A 20,754-nucleotide genomic window follows, 5' to 3' on the forward strand; every position below is an offset into this window, starting at 1 on the left:
TTGTCGGCAAATGGCCAGTTACAGGCTTAACTGGTCATTTGCATACAGTTATCACATCTGCATGCACATGCTGGGCACGCAAATGTATGGATATTTTTGAAGCGGCGGTGAACCAGCTGAGCAGCGGGGAACAGCAGAGCAGCACACAGCAGGAGTTTGCCTGGGATTGGTGAGTATCTGAGTGCGTGTTTGCTGAGTGAGTATCCGAGTGTGTGTTTGCTGGGAGGGCAGTTTGAAAGCCTGAGCGAGTGCCTGATTGGGTGGTAGCCTGCAGGGGGCGGGTATTGGGGGTGTCTGTTTGTTTGTTTCAGAGAGGCCTGGCTGTTTAAAAATAGCCAGAGCTCCGCGAACCAGCTGAGCGGCGGTGAACCAGCAGAGCAGCGGGGAACAGCAGAGCAGCACACAGCAGGAGTTTGCCTGGGAGTTCGCTTGGGGTGAGCCCAGTGAGGCTTACATCTTGCCAGCTTCTCTGAGGAAGCTCATAGTAGGAAGGTGATATGGGGGTTCAGCTGTTGTTACCTGCACAGGATGTGCCACGTTTGTCTTTCTTCCACAGGACAGAAGCGACTTTGTCTGCACAAAGTGCAAGCTAGTATCCATACTGGAAGAGAAGATCGAAGGTCTGGAGCAGCAGATATCGACCCTGCGTTGCATACGAGAATCTGAGGATTTTCTGGACAAAAGTCAGGATATGCTTCTATGGGCACAAAGCTCTAAAGATTTAGAGCAAGTTGCAGAGTGGAGCCCAGAGGCCAGTGAAGAAGCTTGGCAACATGTGACCTCCAGAAGAAGAAGGGGGAATGTCCAGGTACCAGCAACACAGACACAGGTCAGTAACCGTTTTCATGTTCTCTCCACAGGTACCATTGCGGAGAGTGGACCAGATGATACGTCTGGGGGGAGAAAGCAGAAGGAGACTCCGCTGGTTGGAAGGCATGAAATGCGCTGTCCTGAGGTTGGGGGTTCCACGACCACCACTCCCAAGAGAAGGAGGCGGGTGGTGGTGGTCGGGGACTCTCTCCTCAGAGGGACTGAGTCATCTATCTGCAGCCCTGACCGGGAAAACAGAGAAGTCTGCTGCTTGCCAGGGGCTAAGATTCGCGATGTGACGGAGAGACTGCCGAGACTCATCAAGCCCTCGGACTGCTACCCCTTCCTGCTTCTCCACGTGGGCACCAATGATACTGCCAAGAATGACCTTCAGTGGATCACTGCGGACACTGCTCTGGGAAGAAGGATAAAGGAGTTTGAGGCGCAAGTGGTGTTCTCGTCCATCCTCCCCGTGGAAGGAAAAGGCCGGGGTAGGAACCGTCGAATCGTGGAAGTCAACGAATGGCTACGCAGCTGGTGTTGGAGAGAAGGCTTTGGATTCTTTGACCATGAGATGGTGTTCCATGAAGAAGGAGTGCTGGGCAGAGACGGGCACCACCTAACAAAGAGAGGGAAGAGCATCTTTGCGAGCAGGCTGGCTAACCTAGTGAGGAGGGCTTTAAACTAGGTTCACCGGGGGAAGGAGAGCAAAGCCCTGAGGTAAGTGGGCAAGCGGGATACCGGGAGGAAGCACAGGCAGGAACATCTGTGAGGGGAGGGCTCCCACCTCATACTGAAAATGAGGGGCGATCAGCAGGTTATCTCAAGTGCCTATATACAAATGCACAAAGCCTTGGAAACAAGCAGGGAGAACTGGAGGTCCTGGTGATGTCAAGGAATTATGACGTGATTGGAATAACAGAGACTTGGTGGGATAACTCACATGACTGGAGTACTGTCATGGATGGTTATAAACTGTTCAGGAAGGACAGGCAGGGCAGAAAAGGTGGGGGAGTAGCACTGTATGTAAGGGAGCAGTATGACTGCTCAGCGCTCCGGTATGAAACTGCAGAAAAACCTGAGGATCTCTGGATTAAGTTTAGAAGCGTGAGCAACAAGAGTGATGTAGTGGTGGGAGTCTGCTATAGACCACCAGACCAGGGGGATGAGGTGGATGAGACTTTCTTCCAGCAACTCGCAGAAGCTACTAGATCGCACTCCCTGGTTCTCATGGGCGACTTTAATCATCCTGATATCTGCTGGGAGAGCACTACAGCGGTGCATAGACAATCCAGGAAGTTTTTGGAAAATGTAGGGGACAATTTCCTGGTGCAAGTGCTGGAGGAGCCAACTAGGGGGGGAGCTTTTCTTGACCTGCTGCTCACAAACCGGGAAGAATTAGTAGGGGAAGCAAAAGTGGATGGGAATCTGGGAGGCAGTGACCACGAGTTGGTCGAGTTCAGGATCCTGACACAGGGAAGAAAGGTAAGCAGCAGAATACGGACCCTGGACTTCAGGAAAGCAGACTTCAGCTCCCTCAGGGAACTGATGGGTAGGATCCCCTGGGGGAATAACATGAGGGGGAAGGAAGTCCAGGAGAGCTGGCTGTATTTCAAGGAATCCTTATTGAGGTTACAGGGACAAACCATCCCGATGTGTCGAAAGAATAGTAAATATGGCAGGCGACCAGCTTGGCTTAACGGTGAAATCCTTGCGGATCTTAAACATAAAAAAGAAGCTTACAAAAAGTGGAAGATTGAACAAATGACCAGGGAAGAGTATAAAAATATTGCTCGGGCATGTAGGAATGAAATCAGGAGGGCCAAATCACACCTGGAGCTGCAGCTAGCAAAAGATGTTAAGAGTAACAAGAAGGGGTTCTTCAGGTATGTTGGCAACAAGAAGAAAGTCAAGGAAAGTGTGGGCCCCTTACTGAATGAGGGAGGCAACCTAGTGACAGAGGATGTGGAAAATCTAATGTACTCAATGCTTTCTTTGCCTCTGTCTTCACGAACAAGGTCAGCTCCCAGACTGCTGCGATGGGCAACACAGCATGGGGAGTAGGTGGCCAGCCCTCTGTGGAGAAAGAGGTGGTTAGGGACTATTTAGAAAAGCTGGACGTGCACAAGTCCATGGGGCCGGATGCGTTGCATCCGAGAGTGCTAAAGGAATTGGCGGCTGTGATTGCAGAGCCATTGGCCATTATCTTTGAAAACTCGGGCAAACGGGGGAAGTCCCGGATGACTGGAAAAAGGTTAATGTAGTGCCAATCTTTAAAAAAGGGAAGAAGGAGGATCCTGGGAACTACAGGCCAGTCAGCCTCACCTCAGTCCCTGGAAAAATCATGGAGCAGGTCCTCAAGGAATCTATCCTGAAGCACTTACACGAGAGGAAAGTGATCAGGAACAGTCAGCATGGATTCACCAAGGGAAGGTCATGCCTGACTAATCTAATCGCCTTCTATGATGAGATTACTGGTTCTGTGGATGAAGGGAAAGCAGTGGATGTATTGTTTCTTGACTTTAGCAAAGCTTTTGACACGGTCTTCCACAGTATTCTTGTCAGCAAGTTAAAGAAGTATGGGCTGGATGAATGCACTATAAGGTGGGTAGAAAGTTGGCTAGATTGTCGGGCTCAACGGGTAGTGATCAATGGCTCCATGTCTAGTTGGCAGCCGGTATCAAGTGGAGTGCCCCAAGGGTCGGTCCTGGGGCCGGTTTTGTTCAATATCTTCATAAATGATCTGGAAGATGGTGTGGATTGCACTCTCAGCAAATTTGCGGATGATACTAAACTAGGAGGAGTGGTAGATACGGTGGCAGGTAGGGATAGGATACAGAGGGACCTAGACAAATTGGAGGATTGGGCCAAAAGAAATCTGATGAGGTTCAACAAAGATAAGTGCAGGGTCCTGCACTTAGGACGGAAGAATCCAATGCACCGCTACAGACTAGGGACCGAATGGCTAGGCAGCAGTTCTGCGGAAAAGGACCTAGGGGTGACAGTGGACAAGAAGCTGGATATGAGTCAACAGTGTGCCCTTGTTGCCAAGAAGGCCAATGGCATTTTGGGATGTATAAGTAGGGGCATAGCCAGCAGATCGAGGGATGTGATCGTTCCCCTCTATTCGACATTGGTGAGGCCTCATCTGGAGTAGTGTGTCCAGTTTTGGGCCCCACACTACAAGAAGGATGTGGATAAATTGGAGAGAGTCCAGCGAAGGGCAACAAAAATGATTAGGGGTCTGGAACACATGACTTATAAGGAGAGGCTGAGGGAACTGGGATTGTTTAGTCTGCAGAAGAGAAGAATGAGGGGGGATTTGATAGCTGCTTTCAACTACCTGAGAGGTGGTTCCAAAGAGGATGGTTCTAGACTATTCTCAGTGGTAGAAGATGACAGGACAAGGAGTAATGGTCTCAAGTTGCAGTGGGGGAGGTTTAGGTTGGATATTAGGAAAAACTTTTTCACTTGGAGGGTGGTGAAACACTGGAATGCGTTACCTAGGGAGGTGGTAGAATCTCCTTCCTTAGAAGTTTTTAAGGTCAGGCTTGACAAAGCCCTGGCTGGGATGATTTAATTGGGGATTGGTCCTGATTTGAGCAGGGGGTTGGACTAGATGACCTCCTGAGGTCCCTTCCAACCCTGATATTCTATGATTCTATGAAAAACTGACTCTAATGACCACAGGCTGTTGGCTACATCAAGGGTCAATTACAAATTTCCAGTATTGATAGTTAAAACTATGTAGTGGTGTGTTCGATTTTTACCCCTTAAGTGAGCTGTAGCTCACGAAAGCTTATGCTCAAATAAATGGTTAGTCTCTAAGGTGCCACAAGTACTCCTTTTCTTTTTGCGAATACAGACTAACACGGCTGTTACTCTGAAAAGTAACTGGATGGTTATAGCTTAATCTTCATTAGGTGATGAGCTACTTCTTTGATAGTAACTAAATCCTACAGGACAAAGTAAGAGCATCTGCAGAGACACAGAGAACTGTACTATGCATAGTGAAGATGATTGGAAGTGAGCAATATGCAGACAGTACTTCTGGAAAGAGCTTCTACAAAAGAGCATGGTGTTCCTGGGTGTCTTTCTGCAGATCCCTGCTTTAAACAAAAGGACAAAGGTAATGGCTGAAAACTCAGATTAGAAGACCAAAAAACCTGAACTACCCTGCCAGTTACAATTCCTCCCTCCCCTTTCAAGTGACCTGTTTAATTTTTAATTCACAGACTTACTATATCTAACAAACGTATAAATTTTCCCCTATGATTTTAAATGGGTATATGCTTATCTTTGCTGTGCTTTGCTGCAGGCAAGAAAGTAAAAATGACAAGAATCTTCTATAGACATTTCCAGAAATGCTTATCACCTCTTTTCTAAGTGTTGAATAAAGCAAACATCCACAAAGTGAAAAGAATTTTGAGTGTGAGGCTACAAACCAAAGCATAATTGATAGGTCAAGCCTTCTGGCCTACTATCTTCCATACTGTTTTTCTTAGGAAAGGAAGTCAAAAGTGTATTAAAATTATAATTACATTCAAATAAGAAAAATTGTAGAATACTGTACCTTATCAATAGTGAGCATATAGAAGTGAGTGATGTCATTTTCATGTGCATATTTGATTCTTGCCCTACACTCCTCTTCATCGATTAGTTCGCCAACATATTCATTCACAAACTCTCCCTGACGGATAGAAGAATGTCACTAGTATGAACATACCAAGCACACCAACAGCGTCACAAGCTACCAATGCTTCATTAGGGTGGAATGAAGAGTTCTCTTTTTATTTTGATGTTCACGATTGAGCAAATAAATTCCTTTCAGAGATAAAGATTGAAATGTTTTTCTTTTATGTGCAACATAAAATATCCCCCAAAGTAATTATACAAATTAATATTCCATAATCAGGAACTGAGAAATGTCATGATTCCTACCTTTTTTATGTCCCTCTTAGCGACCAGACCCCACCCTTTGCCATCAGTTTTGATGATCTTTGTCTCAGGGTAATGGCGTTTGGTAAAGCACTGATTTTGGCACCGTTCTCCAGCTGGACAAACTTGTGGATGACATTCATACATTAGCATCCGGTTTAGACACTCAGAATCAAAACCACAAGGGTTTTCATCTGAGGGTTTGCAGTTGCACTTGGGAATCTCAGAAATGTCAGCAGTATAAATCTGAACTTTACCACAAGGTTTGTTCACCTGAATAAAACAAAAGTAGTTCAAATATTATTTTAAAACACTTGTTAGATTAAAAAAAAAACATTTATAGGTTAATATATATTCAAGTATAAGAGTTTATCCAGTACAAGCTCTCCTCCCCATCTCACAACCCATTACATGCTCTCCATCATCAGTCTTGGACTTAGTCATATCTCTGATTCATCTCTAACTCTTGTCCCATTTCATCCCAGCTACTGACCTCTCTCACTCCCTCTCTTCCATTCCCTTACACTTATATTCAAACATGGTCTAATACCCTCCTGATCCTAGTTATTTATCCAAATTCTTCTCCATCACACCCTTCTCAAACGCCTCAGAGCTCTTTGACTGTGTTGTCTAGAAACACCCCCATGTAATCCAGTTTTCACTCTTCACTCCACTGAAACTGTTTTTCTTCTTAGAGTATGTCTATACAACCCGCCAGATTGACAGACAGCAATCGATCCAGTTGGGGTCGATTTATCATGTCTAGTCTAGACATGATAAATTGACCCCAAGCGCTATCCAGTCGACTCCTGTACTCCACCGCTGCGAGAGGAGCAGGCAGAGTTGACAGGGGAGCGGCAGTAGTGAAGTCACCGCGGTGAGTAGGTCTAAGTATGTCGACTTCAGCTACATTATTCATGTAGCTGAAGTTGTGTAACTTAGATCTGACCCCCTCCCTCCCCCCCCAGCGCAGACCAGGCCTTAGATAGCATCTCCATTTCTGGAGGTTTGCAACCAGGGTAGCCCATTCTGTATTATCCTCTTCTAATGTCTTTGTGAATGAATAGTCCTTCTGATACACCCAGGATACCACATCGTCCATCCAAGATCATCTTTTTCTGCCTCATGTTTCTTCTGTCGTCACAACATTACCTTCCAGTGCCCATAAAACATACATGAACCATTAAATTTCCTAAAGCATGCTCTTTAAATTGTCTCTTTTCATAAGATCACTGACCAGCATTTGCTCAGTTCCAATCATCTCCAGTACTTTTTCTCAGATTATGCTGTCTAGTCATGATATTTTCAGAATTATTCTACAACACCATAATTCAAAGGATTGTAGTTTTTTAAATTATCAATTGTTTGAATGCCCATATTTCACAGCTGTGATTTAACACAGGTCAAATCTAAGTTTTTAAGAGAGATGGAATTTAGTCTTTAGATTTATGTCCCTTCTCATCAGATGTTTATTCTTCCAGAATGTCTTACTGTTGTGGTGCTGATTTCAGTATCCCTATTTTCATGGTCTGTAATGCCACCTCCTAAATTGGAATAATTTTTCACTTGCTGTACAGCTGCATCATTCACTTGAAAGTGTGCACATTTTCCCAGTATCCTTGTATACCACCATAGTTTTTGTCTCATCCACATTCAACTCTAGACCATATTCATATATAATCTTCTATGAACTTCATCAGAATCAGCCAAAAGCACTGTCATCTGCACAGCAAATGCAATTCGCCCATTATCGATTCATCTTAATACCTTATGTTTCTTTGATTCATTTAATCAAACACTCTCAATAAATGCTGAATAAAGTCAGTAACATGAAACAACATTTTCTTCTCTTGATCTCTCAAATTTTTATTTTTTTAATCTCCCATTATATTTATCTTCTGCTTCAAGTACAATTGTTTTATTATTTGGTGCTCATATCCATCAATCTCAGAGATCTTAATATGCTGAGCAATTTGTAGTTGTAGATTCTGTCAGATGCTTTTTGGAAGTCAATAAAACGTAATATACTATTTTCCCCATCAACGGATCTTTCTAATAAGAGCTTCAAGTTCATAATGGCATTTATTGTGCTTGTTCCATATTTGACACTATTATTGTTCACTTATTTCCTTACCAATCTTTCCTTGTATTTGGTCTTTAACAACTCACAAAAGTATCTTAGAAGCATGCGATGCTAGGCTGATTGTTCTGTAGTCTTTACAATCCACAGTGTTGGTCTTTTTTGGTATTTGTATACAGTGAGGTTGTAAAAAGTTTTCTGGCAATTCTCCTGTCATAAACATATTCTTCATTACCTCTTGACAGGCCTTTCAAGCTTGTATCTCGTATGCTTTTAAAATTCAATCGGTATTCCATCCTAATGTACCACTTTTCCATTCAGAAGTCTTTTTATTTATGACATGATTTCATCATCCATTACTGGCAGGCTTACTTGAGTCACATCTAGCTGAGGTTTTTCAGGCTTATCATCACTATAGAGTTCCTTGATATATTTTGCCATCTCTCGTTCTTGTCTTTAGGATCTGTCGTTTTTGTCCTTAGGTGACCAATACGACCCTTTTCTTCTGTTAACTGAAGGCTCTTATCTTTGAATATAAAATTCACTTTGTTAGTGACCTTTTCTGTTTTCACTAAGGTCATAAACTTGGTCACAAGGAGTGAGATAAAGTACCTCTTTTCTCTGTACATTTCCTTAATCCACCTGTTGCTCCTCAGAGATGATCATTCTCTCCCCAGGTTTTTGTGACTGTATACTCTTTTGCTTTTCCTCCTACCTTTCCATCGAATCTTTCAGTGTCTTCTCTTCAACTACTAGTTAGCAACCCCAATTCTGTTTTCAGATGCCTACTTTAAACATTCCAGACGCTTTCAATTCTGTTTCTGAGCGAGCACAACTGCTCCCACAGCTTCATAATTTACATGCTGACTTCCCCCAAATCTGCATCTCTCATGGTGACCTCTTCCTGTGTTCAATCTTTTTCTAGATGTCCTGCTATCATTTCAAACTTAGCATGATGAAAAAAGGCTTATTCCTCCTCCTAAGCTCTCTTCTCATTCCCTCCTCTTAATTGTAGGCACTGCCATTGTCCTCTCAGCTACTCAGGATTGTAGCTTCAGTGTCAGATTCATCTCTTCCCCACCTTCATAGCTCTTCTTAAATCCTGCATCTTTCTCCTCTCCAAGATTTTGAAAAGTCATCTCTTTTAAATTTATCACCAAGATCCTTCTCCAAGTCCTGATTGTTACCTCTTGCCTCAACTGCAACCTTCTCCTTTGTGGTATCCCCATCTCACATTGCCCATCAAATCCAAACAAAACACTGCTGCTCACACCAACATTTCAATATTATTTTCCCCAAAGACAGATCAAATTATTTCTTTCATTCTCCAAAGATATCTGCACCCCGGTCCAAAGATTGGCCCTTCACTGAGTTTATCATGAACTGTGTCCAATTTAGACTAGATTCCCTAGGGCACTGCTAGAGATCAAATATTAAGAGAAATGCATTTTTTTAAAAGTTGTTTTAAGTTCAATATTCATACATGTCAAAATAAATTCTGCAACTTCAAATTTGTCCACCTTTTTCTCCTCCACAGCAGAGTTCCTCAAACCTTACCTTTATGTGTTTGTACGGTGGAGGTTTACGTTCATTTTCTTGGGTTTCTTTGGCTTCTCGCTGAAGTTTTATTTCTCGAAATCGAGATTCAGCTTCTTGCAAGGCTAAAAAACAGTTATATCATTAGAACTTGTAGACAGACTATTATTCCCTGTAGCCCGCCATGCCCCTCCTGGTTTTTTTATTTAGTTAATCCCATAGTATCTTCTACCTCTCCTTCTAGACGCTTTAATCCCCTTCTACAGAAACAAATCTAAGTATCTGTATAGAAACGCCTCTCTATAGTAAGGATATTATAAGAATTGCTAAAATAAAAGAGTAAGAAATAAAAACAACTGGGTTAGTTCAGTGACATACTGGGAATGCTGAGTGGAAAGGTAAAACATGAGTACTCTGTTTCCTAAGGGGGGATATGGAGATGCTTCAGTAAGAGTAGAGTTCTTTGTCTCTTTATGCAGCCACAATGTACAATCCAATTTAAAAGATAAAGATATCCATTCTGGAAGAAGTCCTGCACCCTCCATTCCAAGCAGAAGAAACAGTATGATCTTAAATTCAAAGTGGAATATAGGTTAGAGGTAAACAGCTGAGATCCTCAAGATCCAGTCTGGATTGACTTTGAGCAGTTAGAACCATGAGAATTTTACACGATTAATCAGTGTATGATATCTGAGACAAGGATTTTATTGTAGTGGTTGTAAAATTCTGGTTTAGCTTTGTGATGCTGGCAGATGTGCCATGGCACCAGGCCCCAATCAACACTAACAAATGCATAGCTGGAAACCAGTCTGGTTAATATTGTTCAAATAGATATCAGAGTAAGAAGAATGTGTTTAGACTTTATTGCTTGTAGGATGCCGCATATATTAGTTTCACTTATCTGTACCCAATGTTATAGAGCAATAGCAAATGTTTGCATTATAAATCTCTATAATTCTGTAACTCACCAACAGGAAAGAAGCATTAACTACTGTAAAATTCTGAGGCTGCAGAAAAGAGGGTCCATTGAAATCAAATGAGCCATTGTGTAACATAAAAGGATGAAGACTATGTCAATTGCCCTTCCACTCACATGAAGACAAGACAGCTCAGACACTTGTGTTCTGTCAGTCTGAACTCTGTGGGAGGGGAATAAAAATGCCTGACCAGAAGAAACTTGTGGTCATCCACTGCTTGAACTCTGAGGGGCAAGGATTTCTAAGCACAAGCAAGGAGTCCCCAACCGTTTAGCTTGGGTTAGCCTTAAAGGACATATAAAGCATGTATATTATAGCAGCTGCAACCAACTTTTGGAACCTGAGACTGTATTTCATTTGTGTGTGTATATCTTTACCTGTTTTAACCTTGTAAATAACTCTCATTTATTTTTCCTAGTTAATAAATCTTTAGTCAATTATAGGATTGGCTACAAGCATTTTCTTTGATTTGAGATCTGAAGTACAGTTGACAGGGGTAAGCAACTAGTCTTTTGGGAATAGGAGTAACCTGAATATTGATATGATTTTTGGTGTAAGCAAGGTCCAGCGTTCCTGGGTAGCAAGATAGACTGGAATACCCAAGGGGACTGTCTGTGACTCCACGGTAAGAGTGTTATAGTACTTTAGGAGTTCACACTTGTTTCTGGGTTGGTGAAATTCAATTACAGAACATATAACAGTTTGGGGGTTTTGCCCTGGGCTTGACAGTCTGCCCTGAGGCTGGCACTTACTGTCGTGAGCCACTCCAGATGGTGTGCCAAGCTTATGCTGGTATTTATTATAAATGACACAATTTACTTTGTACCCAAGACTGTATCTTCTCCACCCAACCAGCTTGAACTGTTTTTCACAGAATGCATTCTTGTACATTCAAAAGCTAACATACATGGGTATTTACACAGATGACTAATATGCAAAGACCGCTGAAACAATTTTCTTTACACTGCAAGTGAAGAAAACTAGAGTTTACTTACCTGTAATGGGAGGTTGAGATGTATGGTTTCCCCATCTGTATTCCACTCTAGGTACACATGTACTCCACGTGCCTGAATCCATAAATTTTTACTAAGCCGCGTCCGTTGGTCCACACACAAGTAGTAGTTCTCTTTGTGCTCCAAACAGAGTATAATTAGACAATGCAGACTGACACATCTCCACTTCCTTTTCTTACTGCAAATCTGGCTATCGCGTGGGTAATGGAATACAGATAGGGACCACACATCTCAAAAAACCTCCAGTTACAGATAAGCAACATCCACTGATACCACAATAGGAGGATGAAAAGCGCTGATTACTGCCAGATTGACCCATTGGGAACTGATAAAGAGACCTGATGTCTTAAGGGTCAATCAGTAAACTAGGATAGCAGGGAACTCTGGAAACAACTGATGATGTGACCAAGGAGGAGAAATGCTTCCCATTTGGCTGAATAATATTTCCTGGCAGACTCCTTCCTGATCTGATTGACACTGGATTGAACTGCTATTGAACATGAATGCTGTACACCTGATGTCCATCCGAATACCATGTCTTGAGCTGAAGATCTCGTTAAAAAAGGAATCGTCAATCTCCCATTTGAGGTCTGTTGAAAAATGTCTGCTGAGACCTTATCGGTATGCTGGTGAGAGAGTGATGTAATATCTGATTAACTAATTCCAGAGGTCGACTGTCTATATACACAGGGGGAGGTATCCTGTTCCCCTGCTTGATTACACAGAAGACAGTTATGTTGTCCAACATCATCTGGCTATAACGAGATCAGATGAGTGGGAGGAATGCACTGTAGGCACAATGGACCACCCTTAGTTCCAGCAAATTGAACCTGTTGCTGAGGAAAGGGGGGTCTGGCCCACCCTATTCTCCACGTTGCCACCGCGACCCTTACCAGGAAAAGTGGCATAAAGGAAGAAAAAGAAAAGAAGCTTCTTACATGTGGATTCATATGGGAGTTTATGAAGTCTGTCTTTACAGTCTGCAAATTTGACATAATTTAGGAGACCATATTTTGTTACCACCACCTGGTAGTTAGCAACTCTGAACTGGAGACTAGCCAAAGAGAATACTTTCCTACCCAGAAGGCTGAGGCATTTAGTGACCTTGTCTAATGGAGCAGTCTTGGAGTACTGCACCCTGGACCTTTCTGTAGCCAACTGCACCACTAAGGAGTAGGGCACCAGATGAATGAATAAAAACTCTTCCCCACTAGATGGCACAAAATATTGTTTCCAGGCTCTCTTCAGGGTATGGGACAAGAGGCAGGGGTGTGCCATACTGATCTGGTGGGTTCCAAAGTGGCTTGGTTAACTGGAAGGGCCAATCTTGAAGAGCCAGATGATGTCCAGTAGGGCCTATTGTGTGTCCTAGACCTCTGCAACAACTCCTGGTTGCTTGTGGTCATTGGGTGGAGAGGGAGATGAGGATGCAATCGCCTCACCCAGTGAGGAGGACAACATAACCATCAGAACTCTTGGGTCCAGCTCAGCTATCTCGTCTTCAAATTCTGATGGAGCCAACTGGCATCAGTTGGGAACGGAGGGTCGGTGTGCTTCCTGCACAGATCCAGGGTGCCTGCTGTATGGATCCCACAAGCTTCCTTAAGACCAGAAAGCTCAACCAGAGGGGGAGGCCTCAAGGCACTGGGTACCAGCAGCCCCCTGTGTAGCCATATTTGGAATGAAGCGGATAGTTCCAATACTATCCTTGGCCTCCGACTGGGCTTGTTTCTCTTAGGGGAGAAACCCCATCTGTAGTATCAGATTTTTCTTGATGAAATGATAGGCTCCTATTCGATCAATGATGTTGACAGTACCAGTGGGAGGATGTTCTGGGTTGTGGTTGCAAGAAGGCAGGATACTCTTCCCCTCAAGATGTTTTTCCCAGGTGTAGGGATATCTCTAAGAAGAGCTGGACCCAATATTAGGGAGACTGTGTGCCGAACAAGGTGAATATCTCCTCCAGCAAGGTAAAGGCTTCAGTCCCTCCCTGGTGTTTGAGGACTCCTAAGAAAAGTACCAGAGGATCAGATCATAAGGTGGTCTAATGTTAGGGGAAACCTCATGGAGAACATCAGAGCCATCAGATGGGGTCCCAGCATTGAACTTCCAGATGGAATCATTAGGTACTGCTCATTAGGTTGTGGGGTGGAGTTGAAGCTAGTATCACACCTTTCCTTCTTGGCTAGGTTTATATGGAACTAATTCTTTAGGGCCCATTCACGAGAACTTGCCTGACTTTGACCGACTGGGGAAGGATCCTTTCTATTAGAGGCAGATATGTACCTGCCTATGTTCTCATCCCCTACTCAACTGTGAGAGTTTCTTAGGCTTAATAATTTTTGCCTTGACACCAGAGCTTGTGTCCAGAGGGGAGGGAAGGATGCTGCACTTGGTGGCGATATAGGCTTCCCCAAGGCAATAAAGGCAGCGCTGGTGGTCATTGCTGAAGAAGACGGAACAGGAGCAGGGGAGACAATTCTTGAACCCCAGTCCCTCTTTACAGGGAGAACAAACTATGTTAACTATGAAAACACTAAAAAACTAAACTATTAAAAGCTATTTACAAATTGTATTCATAGGTTCACAGTATAGGAAGATCAAAGCAAACATGGAGGATGCCAACTCAGGCCGTGTGGCAATAAGAAAAGGAACAGGAGAGGCATTGGTCTGCACTGCCCTTTACATTCTTGATTTTGAGCACTAGGAGAACAACTATGCATGTGGAGACCAATGGACACTACTTGCTAAAAGCATCCAGACTCAGGTATATGTGTACCCACATGTGCAATACGTGTAGGAACCATCACTTGAAGAACGATCAGATTCACAGATTAACTGCCAATGTAAAATGGCTTTGCATGAGTGAAGTAAGTAGTATTTATTCTAACTTCATAATTATCAGCTTTTAAGCCTCTGCTGTATTTCAATGTTACAGCATTCTGTTATACACACATCCTTGTAAAGTACTGTGTACAGCAAAAGGAGGTAGCAGGGTTAAAACTCTCCTTATTCATAGGATGTCAATATATTTAAAGGATTTTCTTAAAGTTTTGTGGATGGTCATTTATGCTTAAGGCTTGCCTATCAGAAAAGCAAAATTGTCAATGCACTGCTTAGGTTATACTCTGCTAGAAGTCTCAGAAACAAAGCTTTTAATTCAGCGTAATAATAGTAACTAAAGCGTTCTGAACAATTCTCCTGTTGTATATTGTGACGTGAGATACTACATAAGCAGACCTGGGCTCAGTATCCTATTTAAAAAAAGCAAAGCATACACTCCACAAGATTAATTATTGTTTGATTAAAGCTCTATACCAGTTTTGAAGACTTTCCCAATTCCTTTAATTCCTTGGTATCTACTTCCTCTGTCTCCCTCCATATATGGAAACACACGAGCTTGATGTGTCCAGTAATAATCCTTAGAACCAAAGAAAAACACCGGAAATTCTCCAATTTCATGCTTCATTTTCTGGATATTTGGGGGAACATTTTTTGGATGGCAAACTTCTGCAGGCCACCATCTATCACAGAAGTGCAAATAAAACAAAAAGGACAGCATTTTAGTTAAACCTTCCTCCAAAAGACAATTTAGCAACAGTAGCTTAATAGTAATCAATTATTATTACTTAATGGACTGTGAATAGGGTGTCATGTAGAACAAGATTTAAGGGTGCAAGTCACTTGACAACAAAACACAATAGAGCAGTTTTAAACCTACTCCCCCCCAAAGTGGCCCTGCTCTCAGTGCAGTGGCATTTTAAACACTGCATCCAATCAATTCTCAAATTTCAAGGAATGTTCTAGGTATCAATGGGTAGAACACCTTATTGATTTTGATTAAAGTCAAAAACCAACAAGGAGAAACTGGGGGACACTAAGCTGCTCACATCTGAGTAACAAAACCAACAGCTTTAACCAGGTCTTTAATTGTCTATAGATCAAAGAACTGGTTGATGGTTCCATTAATACCTTCCAGCAAAACACTCTGCCCCTCAAACTCAGTTCTACTCATTGTTCCAATGGAGTTTAAAATGCTGACACCCTGAAAGACTTCTCTTCCAAACTGAAAAGATATAATCTAGCCAGCTACAGATTATACAATCTTAATGCATATTTACATATGTCTCAAATAGAGGGGGATATGAAAGCTGCACACAAAGACCCTGGGAGGGAAGAGGAGGTTACTTACCTGCAACTGGAGGTTCTTTGAGATGTGTGGTCCCTATCTATATTCCACTGATGGTTATACGCATGTGCCCTAGTCAAGCCGGAGCTTTTGAAAGTAGTAGTGTCCCTTGGTCTGCGCATGAACTCTTGCTCTGCCTCACGGTTTCGACAGAGGCAATAAAGGGCTAGGTGGACCGACCGCACCCTCAGTTCCTTCGCTGCAAATTGCATAGCAAAGGGTAAAGAGTGAACTATTGGAATGCAGATAGGGACCACACATCTTGAAGAACCTCCAGTTATGGGTAAATAGCTTCTTAGAGTGATTGTCCCTATTGTATTTAACTGAGGGTGATTGCCAAGTAGTACCTAATTAGGAGGAAGGTGTGAGGAAGATGACAGAACTATGGAAAGGAGAACAGCCACGGTAAATGAGGCATCCATCGCAGAGTCCTGCACCAGGGCATAATGGGAAGACAAGGTAAGTACCAAACTCCACGTGGCCTCCCTACATATGTCACGTGGTCTCCCTACATATGTCCATGAGTGGTATATTGTGAAGTGCGGATATAGTTGATGCTTGCACTTTTGTGGAGTGGGTTCATACCCCAAGAGGTGGAGACAGTCCCAATAATCGATACAGGGTGATGCACCCCAAAACCCACTGAGAAATCCTTTGAGTGGAGCTGGCCTGCATTATAATCCTTTCCTCTATAGCAACAAATAGTCCTCTGCAGGTTAAAGGCCAGGGACCTACAGACATCAAAGGGGTGAAGGAACCATTCCTCCACTGAGGTGTGCGGCTTCGGAAAGAAGGAAGGTAAGCGTATGGGTTGGCTGAAGTGAAAGCCAGAAACAACTTTCAGAAGAAACTTGGGATGCAAGGGCAGGGAAATTTCATGGAATGAAATGGAATGTGGTGGAACTTTATGGAATGTGGTGGTTGTGGGGGGTGTCTGCCATCATGGCCCCCAGTTCACCCACCCTTCTCACAGAGGCAATATCTACCAGGAAGGTTACTTTCATGAAGAGAACAGAAGCATGAGGCCTGAGGTTTGAAGGGCGATTTCATCAATGCTGTGAGGACAAGGTTAAGGTCCCACTGGGGAACGATAGGGAGAATAGGAGGATATGTTCAGATGAGGCCCTTTCAGAACCTTGCAGTCGATGGGCTAAGGAAAACAGACTGCCGTTCCACAGGGGGGTGGAAAGCACTAATGACCACTATGTATACCTTAATGGAGTTGAGAGTGAGTCCAGATGCCTTCAGGGACAGGAGATAGTCTAAAAGGAGACGAATGTCTGCGGCCTCATGGGAACAGGAGACAAAACATTTCCACTTGGTTTGGTAGGACCGCCTCGTGGACCCTTTCCTGCTACTCGACAGGATGTCTTGTACTGCCGATGAACACTCATTCTAGCGAAGATGCCCATCCAAAAACCAGGCTCTCAGGTGAAGCATCTGCAGAACAGGATGTCTGATCCTGCCATTGTGTTGTGTGAGCAGTTCAGGGAACGTCAGTCGTGGAAATGGAGGATGCTTCAACATACAGAGAAGAAGGGGAAACCAGAACCGGTGAGGCCAGAATGGGGCAATCAGGATGACCATGGCTCTCTCCCGCTGAATCTTGTGGAGGACCTGGGGCGAAGGGTATGGGGGTGGGATGGGGGGGAAGGCATAACTGATATGATTCGACCAGCAAATGACATGGACATCACCTTGGGAACAGGCTCCAATCCCATCCCTGGAACAGTCCTGGAAGCATTTGGTGTTAGCGTGGGAGGCAAAAAGATCCCTGTTTGGAGTCCCGCAATGGTCAAAAATGACCGTGACCACAGAGTCGTGCAGCTCCCATTCGTGGTTGGCCATGAAATTCCTGCTGAGAGCATCCTCAATCATATTCTGAGTCCCTGGGAGATAAGCCGCTGACAACAGAATACTGTGTGCGATGCACCATTTCCAGAGGAGAACTGCTTCTGCAAAAAAGCACTGGTGACCTTACGCCCCCTTGCTTTTTTATGTAGTAAATGGTGGCGGTGTTGTCTGACATGATGAGAACATGACGGGAGCAGATGGGAGAGGAGAAATGCATGGCATGCTGCTCTCATCATCTGAAGTTCCAGGATGTTGATGTGCTTCCTGGATTCCCAAACGGTCCAACTCCCTTGTATAATGTGTTCGCCCACACGGGCACCCCATCTGTCAAGCGTCATGCTTGGGGAGGACAGAAGAAAAGACATCCCGGTGCACACCTGAGCTGGGTCTGTCCACCACCAAAGGGAGGAAAGAACCTTGGGGGTGGGGGACAGTCAATAGGTTGTCCATGAAATGGAGCCTCAGGAATGGACTCTCTGTAGCCACAGCAGTAGACAGCAGAAGTGAAGGTGAGCGAATGGGGTGATGTATGTGCACGCCATCTTGTGGCCAAGTAGAGAAAGGGTTAGATAGATATTTACATGGAAGTAAGTGCCCTGCATATCGAGAGAAATAAACCACATGCTTCTTTCTAGTGAGGCTATGATGGCTGCAAGAGTGACCATACAAAACTTTGGCTTGTGTATGAAGTGTGTGAAACGACTGAGATCTAGGATTGGTCTCCATCCTCCCTTTTTCTTGGGTACCAGGAAATAGGTAGAGAAGACCCCTGCACCCTGAAAGGTTGTGGGAACAGGTTCTATTGCTCTTCTCTGAAAGAGGAAGTCCATCTCTAGGGCGAGGATACTGTCATGAAAGTGGTCTCGAAGGTGGGATCAGGACAGGGGATATGGATGGAGGTAGCATCATGAACATGATTGTATAGCCATATCCGAATGACATCCAAGACCTCACTCCACACTGGTAGAAAAAGAGTGCTAGGTAGCTCCCAAAGAGGGTGGATAACTGTGGGGTGCAAGGTGGTTGACAGCTCTCTTAAAAGCCACCCAGAAATATTGCTTACTCAAACATGGAGTGTGCGATGTCGAAGACTGTGCTGACGGACCAGGCAGATGGGGCCACTGGATATTTCAGTGCTTATGGGGAGGCTCAGATGGACGAACTGAGGAGCTCTGAACCATTGTGCTGGAGTGGACAATAGAATTTGTACTTGGGAGCTGGTGTAGAAATGTCAAGCAATTGCAGGGTGGCTCTAGAGTCTTTAAGGGAGAGCAGGGAATCAGTCTTCTGGTTAAAGAGGTGAGATTCATCAAAAGGGAGGTCCTCAATTGTGTTCTGTATCTCCCTTGGGAAACGAGACTAATGATCCTCCTCATGACAATTCCTGTGGCCACAGTGCGCAAAAATGTGTCCGCTGAATCTACTGCGGCTGGAGCGTTGTCTTGCCGACCCGTTTGCCTTCTTCTAAAATAACCTGGAAGCAGGTACGATCCTGCCGGGGAAGCTTGTCCACAAGGTCTAACTGGCCATAATTCAAAAAGTCATATATTGCCAGTAATGCCAGGTAATTAGAGATGAGAAACTGAAGGCTGGCTGAAGAAAAGACCTTATGACCTAGGAGGTCAAATCTCTTATCCTCCTTATCTGTCAGAGTGGAATGTGGGTGTTGTTGCCTAGCCCATTCAGTAGCAGCCTGAATAACCAGAGAATTGGGTGAGGCGTGAGAAAAACAGAAACTCAGATCCTTTTTAGAGGAGTATATCTTTTTTCGCCCCCTTCGAGGTGTGTGCGCAAGTGGCCAGAGTATCCCAGACAGTGCGTGCCCGCTGAAGAATGGCATTGTTGACTGGTAGCACCGCCCTAGCTGGTAACGACGCATGAAGAATGTCAAGTAATTGATGTTGGCTGTCCTGCACCTCCTCCAGTGAAATGTGGAAGGCATCAGCCACCCTCTGTATCAATTCCAGGAACTGGTGGTAGTTGGCTAGGATGGGGAGGAAGGAATTTACATTGCTGCATCTGGAGACAATGGGAACAGCTCCAGATCCGGCGGCACCGGAGTCAGGCTAGCCGGTGCATCTTCCCAACCCTGGTTCTGAACATCTACTAGATGAAGGCCCGAGTGGCGAGATGGGGGGCTCCTCTCAGCTGGATGGGGAAAGTTCTGAAGGGGGGATATTGGGGCCAAGACAGTACAGCCAACCAGAAAGATCCGGCAGTTGACAACACAGAATGGGGTACCAGTGGCTCCTGTGCTGAGGAAAGAGAGGATATTGCTACTGAGTAGGTTAAACCTTCTGGTATTTATGTCAGCGGTACAGGAGAGGCGGACCTGGTGTTCCATCTCAGTCCTCCAATGCTGAGAAGTCACAGCCTTGTTTGAATTGCAGTGCTGTCAGAACCAAGTGAGTCACAGGGGTGCGCTCAGGAACACAATCCAAAGGCAGCAAGTCCAATGCAAGGGAGTGGGGTCTCTTATGAGGCAAATGCACTGGGAGATGTGGCGATATCATCTCATCCAGGACAAACAGTTCATGAACAGAGAACTGCCTCAGAACCGATGATTCCTGTGACTTTGGTGGTACCGATCCAGAAGGCGCACATGGCTCAGTAACTGGGACCAGCAGGTCCAGCGTTCTATGCGACTTCTTGCCATGCTTGTGAGCCTGGGAACGCACTGCTTTTCCATGACTTAGAGGATGCAAAGTCCTTCTCGGGCCTTAAGGAAGATTTACTGCCATGCTTATGACATGCTTCCTTGCCTCATGGCTAGTCCCTGGCATGGGGTCCTTACCACTGGGAGAACCAGATTGGGACTCCGCAGTAGGAGGCGTGCTCCTCGACTGCTCAAGCCGATGTACAGGGGGGTTCCGTGGCCTAGATCCAACCGCGGCCTCATGGCGATCTCTATGAGCTGCTTCTTGAAGCGGAGAGCCCGGCCTTTCTAGGTATGGGCTGGGAAGGAGAGACAGATATTGCACCTTGATACAACGTGGACTTCCCCCAAGCAGTAAAGGCAGCGTTGGTGCTCGTCACTGATCAAAAATGAGCGAGGGCAGGAAGTGCAGATCTTGAACCCTGGAGTCTTCAGCATAATTCAGTACCCAAGCGTGGGTGCTGGGGAATGAAGGGGGTCAGTAAAACAGTACCCCAAAGTCCTTAAAATCCTAAAACCTACTGCTAACACTAAAACTACTACAAAAATAACAAAACACTGAACTGTATACAAGCATAAAACAGTCTTTTTTTCCTGTATTGAGGAAAGTGTGTCACAAGAGACTAGAGAATAGATAACGCTCTGAATCGGACCATATGGTGGCGAGAAGGAACTGAGGGGTCTGGTCAGTCCACCTTGCC

General features: G+C 44.5%; 1 protein-coding gene across 7 annotated transcripts in view; it reads right to left on the minus strand.

Annotated features, from left to right (window-relative positions):
* The window catches only part of NSD2 (nuclear receptor binding SET domain protein 2), a 147,683-nt gene that overhangs the window by 16,140 nt on the left and 110,789 nt on the right, over positions 1-20,754 (minus strand). For all 7 annotated transcript variants that reach the window (XM_074951824.1, XM_074951819.1, XM_074951821.1 and 4 more), the window contains 4 exons: positions 14,673-14,878; positions 9,386-9,489; positions 5,752-6,021; positions 5,384-5,500 (listed from right to left, as the gene is read on the minus strand). In XM_074951824.1, the coding sequence (XP_074807925.1) occupies positions 5,384-5,500; positions 5,752-6,021; positions 9,386-9,489; positions 14,673-14,878 (697 nt within the window). The remainder of the gene's footprint in view (positions 1-5,383; positions 5,501-5,751; positions 6,022-9,385; positions 9,490-14,672; positions 14,879-20,754) is intronic.

This window comes from Natator depressus, chromosome 4, assembly GCF_965152275.1.
Source record: "Natator depressus isolate rNatDep1 chromosome 4, rNatDep2.hap1, whole genome shotgun sequence".
Taxonomy (NCBI): Eukaryota; Metazoa; Chordata; order Testudines; family Cheloniidae; genus Natator; species Natator depressus.